The 14,532-nt window shown below is 35.0% G+C and overlaps 4 protein-coding genes across 10 annotated transcripts in view; 2 read left to right on the forward strand and 2 right to left on the reverse strand.

Moving 5' to 3' along the window:
- The window catches only part of LOC106166816 (lysine-specific histone demethylase 2), a 117,127-nt gene that overhangs the window by 22,759 nt on the left and 79,836 nt on the right, over positions 1-14,532 (forward strand). The window lies entirely within an intron of this gene.
- Positions 1-14,532, reverse strand: part of LOC106166831 (adrenocorticotropic hormone receptor) — a 68,089-nt gene that overhangs the window by 9,943 nt on the left and 43,614 nt on the right. For 3 of the 6 annotated variants that reach the window (XM_013545490.2, XM_013545489.2, XM_013545485.2), the window contains exon 3: positions 13,484-13,646. The gene's annotated coding sequence lies outside the window, so the exon portion shown is untranslated. Of the gene's footprint in view, positions 1-5,807; positions 6,098-8,824; positions 9,061-13,483; positions 13,647-14,532 lie in introns of those variants that run through there. The other 3 variants (XM_013545494.2, XM_086994599.1, XM_013545495.2) reach the window with 3 other exon arrangements.
- LOC147760561 (uncharacterized) lies at positions 699-2,984 on the forward strand. The gene is made up of 4 exons (XM_086994049.1): positions 699-951; positions 1,239-1,441; positions 1,845-2,403; positions 2,970-2,984. The coding sequence occupies exons 1-4, from the start codon at positions 799-801 to the stop codon at positions 2,982-2,984; spliced, it is 930 nt and encodes a 309-aa protein (XP_086850175.1). The 5' UTR covers positions 699-798.
- LOC147760562 (uncharacterized) lies at positions 2,839-5,241 on the reverse strand. Its single transcript, XM_086994598.1, has 2 exons — positions 5,087-5,241; positions 2,839-4,527 (listed from the first exon to the last, which is right to left on the reverse strand). Exons 1-2 carry the CDS (start codon positions 5,208-5,210, stop codon positions 3,230-3,232), a joined length of 1,422 nt encoding a protein of 473 aa, XP_086850724.1. The 5' UTR covers positions 5,211-5,241; the 3' UTR covers positions 2,839-3,229.

Here is a 14,532-nt window from a genome sequence, read left to right on the forward strand (position 1 = left end):
TAATAATATCTTACACTGAATTTCTGTTTTTGTGCATCAATGCACTTTACAATTAAATATAAAATTCCTTATTAAGAATTACAGCACTAAAATAAGACTTCCTTTAAAAGTGTAAAAACATTAAATATAAAAACTTTTTAGAAGATGAGTTTCTAGAGGTCATGACTTCAAAACCATCATAATAGGTTTTATGTAAACTACATAGTTTTGACTTTGTCTTTTGGTGTGGGGAAGTATTTCTGCAAAACTGCCAAGTGACATGTATAACAACACCTTGAACACAGGAACTTGAGGCTTAGAGGAGATTTTCAGGTGTGAATCACATTATAACACCATTATATGCATTAAGCCATTGATGAATTTTCATCTTTTTTCCATTCAAGTACTTTGCAAAATAAATGCCTGTCTTGACCTGATTTGCAACAGGTAAAAATAACATAGGTGACAAGCATATTTTTGTAGTAAATATGATAATTACTGGTATATTGCTTTGCACAAGTCGGTCCGGCCTTTGGTCAATAACTGGACCGACTTGTCTGACCAATAAATAAATAACAATTTGGTCAATGGTCTTTATGCATATATGGTAGGGAGGTTTGTTAGCAGGTGAAGATGACCTCTATTGCTTTGACATAAGTAGCTCAAAGGTTAAGGTCACATTGACCTTGAACACAAGAATTGTGTGAACCCAGTATACGCGCTTCTCAAAAATTATGCATGATTTGACCCAATTTACGAAAACGAGGCTAAAAAGGCAAACGAATTCTTAGCAACGAAGCTAGAAGGCAGTCCTGTAGAATGTCGGGAGGTAAAGACCACTGTTGTGTGCCGTTGTGCACAAATGACAAACGTTATCATCCAGAGTTATCATTTCACAAGTTTCCAGAAGACCCAGAGCGAAGGAAAATTTGGATAGTAAGAATAAGGAGAGACGAGGGCACGATGTTTCAGGTCAGTGTTTACAATGTTTTCAAATGCAAATATTGACATAATTCCTCCGCTGGCTAGGACATTATAAGCCGTCAAACGACTGCAAGGGTAGTAACGAGTCTGTTTAACTAAGTACGAATTTTGTTCTTAGATATGTCTGGGGGCATATATACTCGATAAATAACTACTTATGAAATAATTGGAAGTCTGCGGACATATTTTGTGCGGTCGCATGTGTTCTCTGTCGTCGTTAGATTTCCGCCGTGTTTGGCTTATTTATGAATGGAAATAATTTTATTTATCATCAGATCACCCCAAGTACAAAAGTTTGCTCAAGCCACTTCTTACATGAGGATTTTAAGTGGTCTCCAGTCAGAAAAGTGTTGAAGTCAACTGCCATTCCCTCACTTTTTGCTTGGTCAAAGCAAGCGGGCAGAGCACCACCCAAGGAGAGACCTCCTGTCGATTCACTTCCTTCCAAAAGACGCAAACAGGATGGGGACACAGAAGGGTAGGCCCTTTTATCCATTTATGTAGTATTGTTTGTTTTCCTTCTTTAATTTTGCAGATTATTAGCATCTTATTTAGTATCTGGTTTGTTAATAAACAGAGCCACAAAAATGTATATGTATCATGTATGGTATAGAGGCTAGACAAACATGAATGATTTCATCACAAATAAATTAGAAAAATTGCATTTATGTTTGTGTTAGCCTTTTCTTTTATTCATTCTTTTATTTATATTTTTGATGTTTGCATTATAGTGATAGAAGTAGCTAAGCTAAAAATGTTAAAATGTTATATTTAAAAATATTATTATTATTTTGTCTTTAATTTTCAAATAAAAAGTATTTTCCTGAGGTTGCTGGATGGTATATATTCATTTATTTTTACCCAATTTTTGTTTTATGCAGGATAGAATATGATGCACCAGTAGAGGATCATTCTGCTGATGATGATACAACACCATCTGAAGAACAAGATGATGAGCTAGTCAAGCGGATTAGAGAGCTGGAAGAGAAAATTTCTGAGCAAAATCAAGAAAAGGCAAGCTTACAAGAGGAAAATACTAAACTGAAACAGCAGCTGTCTTTGGAGACATTTGGAGTTGAACGATTTGGTTCGGACAATACAATTATGCTATTTTATACAGGATTTATTTGTTCCACGTTTAGATTGTTGTTTGAATTTGTTAAACCAGCAGCAGACAACATGCAGAGTGCATATTATGCAGCCTCAGAAAGAACCAGTTTGAGGGGCCGTCCACGTAACATGCTTTTAATTGACGAACTGTTCATGTTCTTGTGTCGACTAAAAGCTGGGCTGTATGAGCAGGATTTGGCCATCAGATTCAAGTGCCATATAAGCACCGTGAGCCGAAAAATTATTTCCTGGGCCAACTTGTTGTATTTTGTGTTGGGGAGCATCCCTATTTGGCCATCTAGGGAGCAAGTTGATAACAGTATGCCCCAGGTATTCAAAGATAAATATCCCAAAACAAGGGTTATTTTAGATTGCACAGAAATTAAAATACAAACACCTTCATCTCTTGTGTTAAGTAGTAAAACTTACTCAAGTTACAAGAGTCATAGTACATTTAAAGGTCTCATTGGCATTGCCCCAAATGGTGCTATAACCTTCATTTCCTCTTTGTTTACTGGTTGCACCTCTGACACAGAGATCACTAGATTAAGTGGAATAATAGATCTTTTAGAAGAAGGAGACAGTGTAATGGCTGATAAAGGTTTCACAATTGGCAACCAGCTTAAAGAAAAAAAAGTATCTCTGAACATTCCACCGTTTCGATTCAACTCCCAATTTACCCTTGACCAAATAGCACACACACAGGAAATTGCAAGTTTAAGAATTCATGTTGAGAGAGCAATTAGAAGGACAAAAGAACACCACTTGTTTGATAGTGTGATTCCGATATCTACAGCCGGCAGTATCAATCAGTTATGGACTGTAGCATGTTTGCTTACTTTGTGGAGAGGACCATTAATTAAAGTTAATGAAATGTAATGTAAATTTCTCTTCAGGTGAAAATTTTCTAAATTTTATTTGATATTCACACAGTACTTTCAGTCATACAAAAATATTTATGTTATATGCAATTCATCACAAATGTTTTCATATGTATAATTTATAGAGTTTTGCTCAATGGACACTTTTCTTTATTATGTATCATGACAATCAGTATTGCTCAATTTTAACTTTAATTTACATATATTATCAATTGCTCAGCTATGTATATCTCTGTCTGTTTGAAAGCTCAAAACATGTAAGTCCACTGTATTTTTCAAAGTAAATAATTAAAGAAAAACATGTCTAGTTTGTCTTTCATCTCCTGCCATTCAACTTGATCAAAATAAATGGTCTCTAGGTGACTGTCATTTTCTGTCCATACAAAAAAATCACACCATTCAAGTCCTGTGCAGGCCAATTGCATAACTACCTGTCTGTAGTAATTGTGACGCTTTTTTAGGAGCAAAATACCTGCCTCATTTTTCTTTAGATAATCCAACTCTAAAACTGATCCAGTTACTGGGCACTTGATTTCCAGGAGCCCAAAGGGAGGTGTTCTGTTGGGGCGGTACACTTTTCTGTCTGGGGATGCTGCCAACCATGAAGCAGTGGGACTAACAACTATCCCACATGGATATAAATTCACATTTTGGTCCAGTTTGTCCACATAAGCCTGGGCAGCAAGACACTCAGATGCAATCCCATGTTTCATGGCTGAAGTTACTACAGTCCGACCAGACTTCCACCTCTCTGCCAATTTTTCAAAGTCTTTTCTTCTAGTAATTACTTCTCCAGCCTTGGATGCAGTAATACGTTCACGTCGCACATTGTGCCATTTAGGGTCAGTTGACTGTAACCGCGTTTCCTCCTCAATGACAGAAGCTTCCTCCTTAGACACTGCAAGTGTCCCCAACTTGGCTGATTTTTCTTTGTCCATCACTGCTGCATATACATTTACCATGTGATCATTGCAGGGCAAGGAAGGAAAATCTTCAGTATCATATAAATTAAAAATATAGTCAGAATGTTGTTTTTGCTGGTAGCTGATCACACTTCCTTTAATCTTGCTACCATATTTAGTGGGGACAGAGGGAAGAGTAATATCGGGAATTACAGACAGTAAAAGAAAATCTGTATGTTCATCTCTCAGTTTGTCTTTGATATCTACTATACTTGGCAACTTTGTCCTAACTGGATTACTGAGGGTTGACTTTATGGTAGACGTTTCCTTCTTGGGATCAAGTCTGTTGTATCCTCTGAACTCCAAACAACTGACTTCAGCCCCTCTGATTTTCTGACCCCTTGGTTCATGCCAGGTCTGTCTCATTGATGTTTTTACTATATCAGTTGGCACTGCTGATAATTTTAAAGATGAATAATGAGCCAATTGATAAAGAGTTGCTGTTACATGTCCACAAGACTTGCTCAGACCAATTGGACATGTGCACTTGGCAAAAGTGACATCAAGGGGCAAATTCTGTAGATAAATTTCCATAGTATGGGGGGATTCACTCTTTTTCATGGACCTGTGACACCCTGCAGTTACTCTGCACCCTTCGCTGGTGGAAAAGACTGAAAGTGAGAAAAAATTGGGCATTGTAAAGGTTCAAAAACTAATCTTAAATATAGTGACAGTATGTAGTTGGCAGATAATATGCTGAGGTATTACTTATAAGTGTACCAAACTTCGGGGAAAATACGCTTACTAGTAGGCCTACTGTACATGTGTGAAGATGTATATGATACACAAATAAAACAGTTAAATGAAAATTGGAACTCATTCCTGTCTTCTCTCGATTAAAACACATTAACTTGGTCGAAAAGTGCTCTAAAATAACGCTTACATGCCCATTTATAAGTCAGTATCCGCCATGTCAGTATCCGACATGGCGTGCATAAGTAGCACTATCAATCCGAATGTGCAACAAAAGTCACACGATCGGGAAAAAAGAATGAAAAATACCCGAACAATGTACTATCCAATGAGTAAAAAGGGGTACAAAGAGGGCAGTAAAAAACGAGACAATATACCGAAGAATTTTCAGCAGATCGATCTAGTGCTTAACTACAGACAAGTTCGAATTCAGTGAACTGATAAACTTTTACAAGCAAGCTGAAAAATATTACTCACGTTTGATGTTGTGCACGTACTGTTCGCTGAAATATTTGAACCCTTTGTTCAAATTCTTCTCTCCCAAGCTAGCAACATGTCGACGAACATATGACTCTACAAATCCAAAGCTTATTTCTGGCATAACAGATAAATCCCGTGAGCATGTGGCTTCCATCGCTTTATTTGCCCACCTAGCCTCGCTTTGAAATTGGGTCATAGGGTCATGCATATTAATTAGGGAATATTAAGAAGACCCTATATAAAGATAAATTTGGCCTAATTGGGGGGTTGGGATGGAGACAGGGGGTCTAGCTAGCTATAGACAGGTCTCAGAAGGTCTTAAAAGGTAAGAAAATGTACGGAAATTCTTGTTCTGCCAAGTTATGCTAAGTATGCTAACTTGTTTTAAAAAAGAAAAGTATTCTTTCTGTGCCCAGCATGCCACCAATCACCATGATGTCATCTTCATTCATGGTAATACAGAATATTATGTAAGATTGCCAAGGTGTTTTTACTTAAAACTCAAAAACAGCAGAATATTAATTCTCTGAAGAAATACATTTTCTAAAAGATGTTCGGTATGATTTAACTAAATTGGTGGCAAAGAGAAAAGAGATGAAATTTTGAGGAAATTTGAAAATTTGCTACATTTTATGCCAAAGATGTGTCATATATAAATCACATGGTTGATGAATTGAATGTAAAATAATTGGTAACCAGACATTTGAACATTACGTACGTGAACCTCCACAGGCAGTTGCTCTCTCGCCTCTTCATTCTGTGTTTACAAGTGATATAATACTAAATCAACACAAGATAACTTGCTAAAACATGTGTTTAACAGCATGGCCCATGTTATTCCTGGAACTATAGAGGTGTTGTTTACAAGTGTCACGTCTGCTGGAGCGCATGTTGATGTCATCCTTGGTTTGTGCTTTGTTTGTTTTGCTTATTGGTACAGTAGGTCTCTTGGGGCCAATTTATTTAGAAAACAAAAAAGTAAAAAAAGAAAAAAAAAAAAACATGGAAAACTTACTAATCTAAGTTTGCAAAGATTTTTATCTGGATGATTAAGAAAATCAGGTGCTGCCTAATCATTTGTTTCTTACAATCCTGAAACAAAGCTTTTTGATCAAACTCTCAAAACCATGGCACTGGTTTTTAACCAGGCAATGAATGTCATTAGATCATAATAAAAATAAATAAATATTTAAAAAACATCATTATAGGGTGATTACACTAATTGGATCCAGTATTATGAATATCCCCAAGAAATGGATTTCAGACACAGGAACAGTGGCAGAACTTGTATACTTTGGATCTTGTCTTAAGGCTTTGCCTCCATTATTAGATAATTATCAATATAACCCCAGCAGGGCAAATCCACGCACTTAACCTATATTCCAAAGACTGTAAACCCACTTTAGAACCAAAAACAATTTTAATTCTATTAAACCCTGAATCCTCCAACCATGGTGAGTAGAAAGACCTTGACTAAAGGAACAAAATTATTTTAATGACTTGATCTTTTCAGTGGAGAAAATTGTTAATTTGACACTCAGATGCTGCATTTTTTAAGTCATAAATTCTTAGAATTAGAACATTCATATTAATTTGAGCGTTAGCAACAAGAGTGAAAAGCAGGCTAGAGTTCTATACTATACAGTTAAAGTGCCACCAATGCCACATAGAAATATAATAAACTTGAATGATTACAAAAATGATGTATCTGAAAGATTGATGATTTTAGCCCATTGAAAAGATTGAGTTATTACTGCAGTTGGAATAGATTAACTTGAAAAGTGTTGGATACACTGTATTGTTTCATAACATACGGGCGGTGTCTCAAGGTACTCTAAATTATTCATTGTGTTTAAAGCAGTTGGTTTAGCTACAGTAACTTAATTCTGGGCTGGAGTAAATCTATGTATTTGCACAGCTTTTAGGCATTTTTTCTGTTTTGATCCAAGTTGTGTTTGGATATTCGATTGAATTGCTCCCCGAAGCAGCAATTGAAATGGTACTGATGGACCCCTTTCCCATAGACACCAATGATCTATGTAGATTGATTCAACTCTGCAGGGACTCTCACTGAGTGCAATCAGCTTAACTGATTTGTGCATAAACCATAGTGTTACATCCAAATTGACAGAATTATTAAGACCACTTATGCTGGTACAATATTCCATATGTATCTTTAAAGAGATCATTATCATAAAACCACCGTGGAAATAACGTCACAGTTTTACGTCTTCCAGAATTATGAGATTTTATTACGTCTGTTAATTCTGAAAAATAAATGGTATTTGTAAAGTTGTTTGTGCCAATGGACAAGTAATCTCCAGTTTACCTTGAGACATGAGGATGTTCACCTTGGTTCTAGATCTGAGAAGATAACTGATAGTTGGGAGATTGAGGCAAGTTTCAATTAAATAAATAGATAAATAAATAAATAAATAAATAAATAAATAAATAAGTGAATATGAATAATAAAAAGAAATAGATAATTAGTGGTTTATTAAGTCTTAATTTTAACTCCCCAAAATAATAATAATAATAATAATAATAATAATATGTTCTTTTATGGCACTATTAAAAAGAAATTTCAATCCAACAAAGAGAATATCTTAAATTATTAAAAACACTGACAATGAAATAGTGAATTTACCTTGACTATAAAAAAAGCAAGAGAAACTATCATTTTGCAGCATTAGTAGGCTAAAAATATAATTAAAAATGTCCTTACCTTCTAAACATCTTAAAAAATGTGTAATCAGTAAAGTCTTAAAAGAGTCAATATGTCTAATGGTTAAAGGCAGATTATTTCAAAGTATAGACATACCCAACTTATATATATAGTGTTACCATTTCCTCATTACTTATAAGCAAGTTTTAACCTTGTTAAAACACATTTTCCCATTCCTGCCTTATATTAGATTCTCTGATTCTTTCCATCATAGTATAAACTGCCACAAGGTGCTTGCTGGAATTCACAGTAACTGAATTGTCTCACTTCTCACCTGTAATTGATCAAAATCCCAGTTTCCAGTCAGACTGAAAATTTGCTAAGTGTTAATTTGAAAGCTGCCCTAAGAAGTGCTGCACTTTGCGTAAAGTTTCACTCAAAGAAAAGAAGCCATGTTGAAGATTAACCATTCAGGCACTTAGACTTGATACATGTGACTGTAACATGCCTGCATTAGCTATTTAGCTAAATTGTTTCTGTTACAGCCTACGCCAAGAGTTTTGTTCTACAGAGCCTCTGAAGGGTGAAGGATTGTGAATAAATACAAACTATAATTGCAAACCACGCAAACCATGCTTGAGATGAACAGAGACCATGTTTCAGAAATTGACTACCAAGTTGCCAGTTGGTTGAAATTCAAAAATTGATTAAGAAAACACCTGTATATATCTATATGTAAGTTTGTATAAAAAGGATGTAAAAGAAGTTGACTTTGGTGGCATAAAAAGCAAAGATATGGAAAACATGATTAAGAAAAAAACTGAATGATGTATGGAACACTGATAAATTTAATAATATCACCACATATAAATTTCACCTGATGAGTATGACACAATAAATTTTACCTCCTTTCCTCTGCCTTTACATAGTTGGCCAGTAATAAGGTCTCTTAGTATTCTTGAGCATATTCTACACACATTTTGGTCACTATGGCATGTATAAGCTAAAAATCTTTTTGCTGATTTTAAAAACTTTTCTTCTTTGTACCATCATCTCCTATACAAACTTACATACTGCAGATTGATCCAATATATCCAGCTTGTTCTCAGTGGAAGAATTCATTTGGTTTTGGTGAGGCTTAATATAAGGTCAGGTGAGATAATGCAAAGTGTATGCATACCCTGATGAGAAGGTGAAGAAAGTGTGCTGTTTCCGAGCAAACTTCGTCATGGTCACGGTCTTGGAGATGATCTCAAGTCTGCTAAATTTTGAATGTGTCACACACAGTGAACTAGCTGTTCTATGCTATCAGGACACCAGACTCTTTATTAACTCACCTTAGTGTTAGCTCACCTTAACTTTTGCAATTGTGGTCTAGACTTTAGACAAATTTTTGGGTCAAAGAAACTGTGTGAAGCCAGCTACAGACCCCCTGCCTGCAGAACATGACAACAACATGAGTACTTCTCAAACAAGATGACTTCATTAGCTTCCTTCACCTTGTACCTGGCTTGTACTACAAGTGTTCAGCTTGTTGATTTAAGGTTTTGGAATCCCTGTTTTTTTGATGGAGGGAATGTTGACTTTGGCATTTTTTGATGCAATTTTAAGTTGCTTGTGGTATATTTTGAGCTTGTGAGGTTACACAAGGTTAAGGTTTAGGTTTTGTACTCTGTTTAACTTTGTCAGTTGAATCAGAATAGTACAGACTGAATTAAAAAAATATTTTGTTAGGTTCTTGCCTTCAGCAGTAGTAGTGAACTTAAATTTTATGACAGTATTTTATGCATGTATTGGCAAGCTGTTTAAAAGAGCTTTACTGTCAGCCTGGTTTGGCCTTCACCTTGAATTGACCTTTACCTGGATTTGACCTTCATCTAGAATTAACCTTATTTCAGGTTCATCAAGGCAGTAGTGTTTAATTGTGCTGTTTATGATCATAGTGTATTTGGTTTTCAAAGCTTTAATAAACTTTTATGAACATTTTTTTGTATCTTCATCATTGTAAACACATTTTGACCTTCACCTTGGTGTGACATTTACTTACAAGTAGGATTCTCAGATTTAATGGCAAAACGACCCTTATTTCTGCACTAGTAATTTACGTTGCTAACTGTTTTTAAAATGAATGATTTTCCTAATATAAGTTTATCATGAAATAAAGTCTTTTCAGAATTTTTTTCTGTGTCTAGAAGGGATAATACATCAGAAATAAAATAACTCTCATGTAACATCTTGCTGGAAGTGAAATCATTGATAGCTGCACTCCCACCATGGGGGGATAATTGAAAATTAATGGTAACTGGGAGCCCAGACAGCCTGTAGGTGTGAATTACCAAGAACTGGTTTCATGGATTTTCCATGATAATTATCACTATGGGGTATGCTGCAAACCCATTAATGATATTTCCATGAATTGGGATTTCCTGGCTGTTAATAGGGTTGCATAATCTACAGTTATGTGGGAAATAGAAAAGACTTTTTTATTATTTGAAAATCAATTTTTTTGGCTTTGATTCAGCAACCAGCCAGGGGAAATGCGCATAAGTCCCATGCAGGGCAGAGTGCCCTGACATTTGTAGTAGAGATTTTTTGTTTAAACGATATCATTTATTTCTTTTTTCCCATCAAAGAAACAGCATAATGAGTCTTCATTGTATTACTACTGACCATTTGGTCTGATTTAAAGTTAGTTTGCCTAACAACTGCATGGATTCACGAATGTATCATGAATGTGAGAAATACATGTGAACAGTTCATTTTTAAAGGTGGATATCAGACCAGCGGTCTACATTTATCTTATTACTGTTAATCACAATGTGATAATAACTTGAACTAGCTTAGGGTCCAGACCTAAAACATGTGGTAGAAATGGTGTCAGTTTGCACAATGTTGGATAAAACTGTAAATGAGTTACCTTGACTTACTTTTATGAAAAAATACTGTGGTTATTTTTATTCACTTTTTTTTTTAATTTGGCAGGATCTTAAAGTTGCCTTACAATGCCATTAAACATTCAACTAGAAAAGTACACATCTTAAAGTTGCCTTACAATGCCATTAAATATTCAACTAGAAAAGTACACATAGAGAGCAGACTGTAACAAGTCTGGGGTTTGTAATGATGTTTATGTGAATATTCCTGCCATTATGCTCATGTGGGGACAGTGTGGGTCAGAGTCTGGTCCCAAGTGGGGCCAACAATGGGTTACAGATGGGTTCTCCAGATGGGTTCAGTTAACAAGTTCCAAATGCACCATCTTACAGTATAGGCAGATATGCATGCTGGGACAGTTTGTGGTCAATTTTGTGCTTTCAATGCATAGTAAACAGCTGGTCGATCAGTGACTGGATTCTATAACTGTTAACATGCTTTTTCTGAAACTGTTTGTTAGTAGTCATTATCAATGTCTATAGCATCCTCGTGGCCCCCTAAGTTCCAAAAATAATTGTATTTTCAAAGTGATAATACAGCTTTTGCGTCAGTAGAAGCAGAGAATCAAAATTGAAAATAAAGATTCCGTGCTGTTACAGAATAAGACTCCTGAAAGTAATTCTTGGAAAATGTCAGACTGATTTGTAACCATTACCTTGTACAAATGTCACAATAAATGAAGCCACTGCCTACAGACATCGGTTGAAGCCTCCTTCATTTAAGACCACTTTTTTATATATCTTGGACCCTATTCCCATAGACACCGTCGCTTTATGTAGATCAATCCAACTCTGCAAGGACTCTTGCTGAGTGCAACCAGCTTAACTGAACTACAGGCCTCCTCGTGTTTGCAACATACTGGAATAATCACCAGCTTTCTGTATTTTTCTCAATGACAGGAGGAGATGCATTATATGGTAAAGCTGATTGCATTCAGCAAAAGTCCCCACAGAGTTCGATCGATCTATGTAAACCAGTGCTGTTTATTCGAATGGGGTCTTATTCTCTTATTTCATGTTGTGGCAGAGACATTCTTTTGAGAATAACCCTGAATTAATAAGAATTCCAGATTTATTTTACTGCCAGCGGATGTAATGTGGGATCACAGGGTTGATTTTGTTTGAACAGTTTTATCATTAGACTACTGATATTAAGTGAAACAGAAGATCAAAGTATATTGATTATGGTTGATAATCTGGGCTTGATTGTCATGGTTTAAGAAAAAGGGTGTCAAAATCAAAGTAGAATAAATTATTAAATCACAAGTACTTTAGGTAGTTCTGATGAAGATTGTAGGTCTTTGAACAGGTTTATGAGTACGACTTTGACAAATAAATGTCAATCAAGGGGGTTTCTGATGTGGTTTAAGGTATGACATTTATAATTAACAACCTTCAAAGCACAGGAGGTAATACAATCTTCCATAAATATGGCTATGTGTGTTGGATAATTGGTAGTCAAAGATTGAAATAATGAGACTTTTCTTTCAATTTTACTGTTATGATTTATGTGTTCCTCTTCAGTGGGGGGGAGGGGTCAATTACTGCATCATCTTTGACTGTTCTTCATGCTTGGTAAGTTAAATTTAAAGAGAACACCAGATTTCAATTATAATACTCAAAACATTGTTCTGTATGATGGTCTTTTAGGTGGCGTTTAAATCTTCTGATGCTCTATACATCTAACACTACCCTTGTAAAAAGGGAAAATCCATTTTATTACTTCTTTATTGCAAAAATTGCCCTTTTAAAGTGTTCAAAAATTGAAAATTACAGTGTTGAGTTGAAGAAAATCATTTGTTTTTTTGGGAAATTTCCCTCAAAACTGGGGTTTTAAAATCAGGAAAATCATGACCAATTGATCTTTTTGGGAAATTCCTGTATGTTCTAAATATTGGATAAGCATGACAACTTACATTTTGAGGAAACCAGAAAAATGATGGTTTGAAAATCAGAACAATGGTTAATTTTAGTGAAAATTCCCCAAACTATGGCCTTATAGTCAGGCATTATACTGGTATTGTAATTACAGTGTGTATTGTAAGAAGTCAATTTATTTGAGGTAAATGACTTGATGTGTTTGACTTTGATATGATCTTCTTAATACGGTATCAGTAGGAAAGCCTTAATTGGAACAGGAAGATATTCACTGGTAATGGACATCACAGCAATATTATTAAACATGTTATTGAACTCTTGCTTCTTCCATTTCTATTTGCCACACATTGACAAACAGACCGAGATCTTTGTACCAGTTTATGGGAATTACTACCCTTTGAAACGCTAGCAAAGAACTCTAAAGGTGTGACATATTCAGAGATTTTTTAACCTAAAGAATGTCAGCTGGTGTCACCTGTCCTATAACATGTACACCAAACAAAGTGCAACAGATTCTCTCCATATCCCCTTTCCGAACCTATGTTTATTCACAGAAAATGACTGAAAATTAGTCTATACAAAAATTATTATCGTATGGTTTCACCAAACTTTTAGTCAGCTTTGACCAAAGAAGAATCAGTCGTAGGTTTTACAAGTGCAACATTGCACCTGTTTTATGACAGAAAAAAATCATGGATTCTTTTTTTAAAAAGACCAATTTTACAGTTTCTTCATTCAAGTTGACTAATGTAGACTTGTCACGAACTAAAGTAGAGTAAAATTTTAGACTAAATTTTCAATTTGAAACTGTCTCCTAGGTAAATTGATGTTTGTCTACTTCCAGGTCTTCTTTTAATAGGAACAATTCTGTATGTGTCTTGATACTACATGCATGCACAAATTGAGTGAATTACTCACCTCCCAGATGTTTCCTATCAGAAGTCAGTTGTTCAGAGTTGATTGCTTTAACCCTTGCATAGACCTCTTCAGTAAACGGCACCTGCGCCCATTTGGTCTGTATTCTTGAGTCAGAGAAGTTCAATCTGTGAGCTTTTATGTTAACATTGCTTGGAACAGGACACTGAAGAAGAATAGAAAGGCAATACGGTAATAGCTCACTCATTTCAAACTTATTTCTTTCTCTAGTATTTAATTCATTTAAATATTTCAGGATTCTTTTTCTTTTTTGGTTTTTTCACGCAAAAACATGTTTTGCACATTCAGACTTGCTTTTTATCTGATTTAGATTTTAAATTCAATTTTTTTTTTTCTCAGTAATTTTTCACCTTAAACGATCCCCAGACCCCTGATCTTAAGATCACCCAACCATTTCTTCATCCTTTTTCTTTCTTGCAACTCAAAATCATGTCTGCACTTTCTTGGTCCCGACTAACTTAAAAGAACTTTCAACAAATCAATGTTTTTGGACAGTATCAATAAAACATAATGTTTAGGGAAATGAAAATTATAAAAATTTCTGTTCAACTTTTGTGAGTTTTTACCGTACCCTCTTGACATAACAATAAGTGGTATAAATTAACGACTAGGATATAATGTAACTTCTATCTTGGAGCCTGAAGCTCCCTCAGGCCTGTCATGCTAGTGGCTAGATGAAGACGTAATCCTCTGGATAAATGGTTGAGGAAATTTGTTAGGACATTAACATGCAATGCGGGAATGGCCTGAGCACAATGTGCTTTAATTTTCTTGTTGTGTTAAAAAATAACAGATTTTATGCAGTGAAAATAAAGAGATAAAAAGACTGAATTTAAATTATGTGTATGATTTTGAATTATAGATTATTATAAAAACTTGTGATGAATAATATAACAAAATTTTGATTCCCCTGCTCCTCCCCCCTAAAAAAAAAAACAAAAAAACAACCATGTATTTTGATCATTTATTCTATATTTACTAAATTTGCCAATTTGATTTAGACAGAATATTAATCACTTTTACATAGAGGT

This window comes from Lingula anatina, chromosome 8 (genome assembly GCF_051362555.1).
Source record: "Lingula anatina isolate TDL-2025a chromosome 8, LinAna3.0, whole genome shotgun sequence".
Taxonomy (NCBI): domain Eukaryota; kingdom Metazoa; phylum Brachiopoda; class Lingulata; order Lingulida; family Lingulidae; genus Lingula; species Lingula anatina.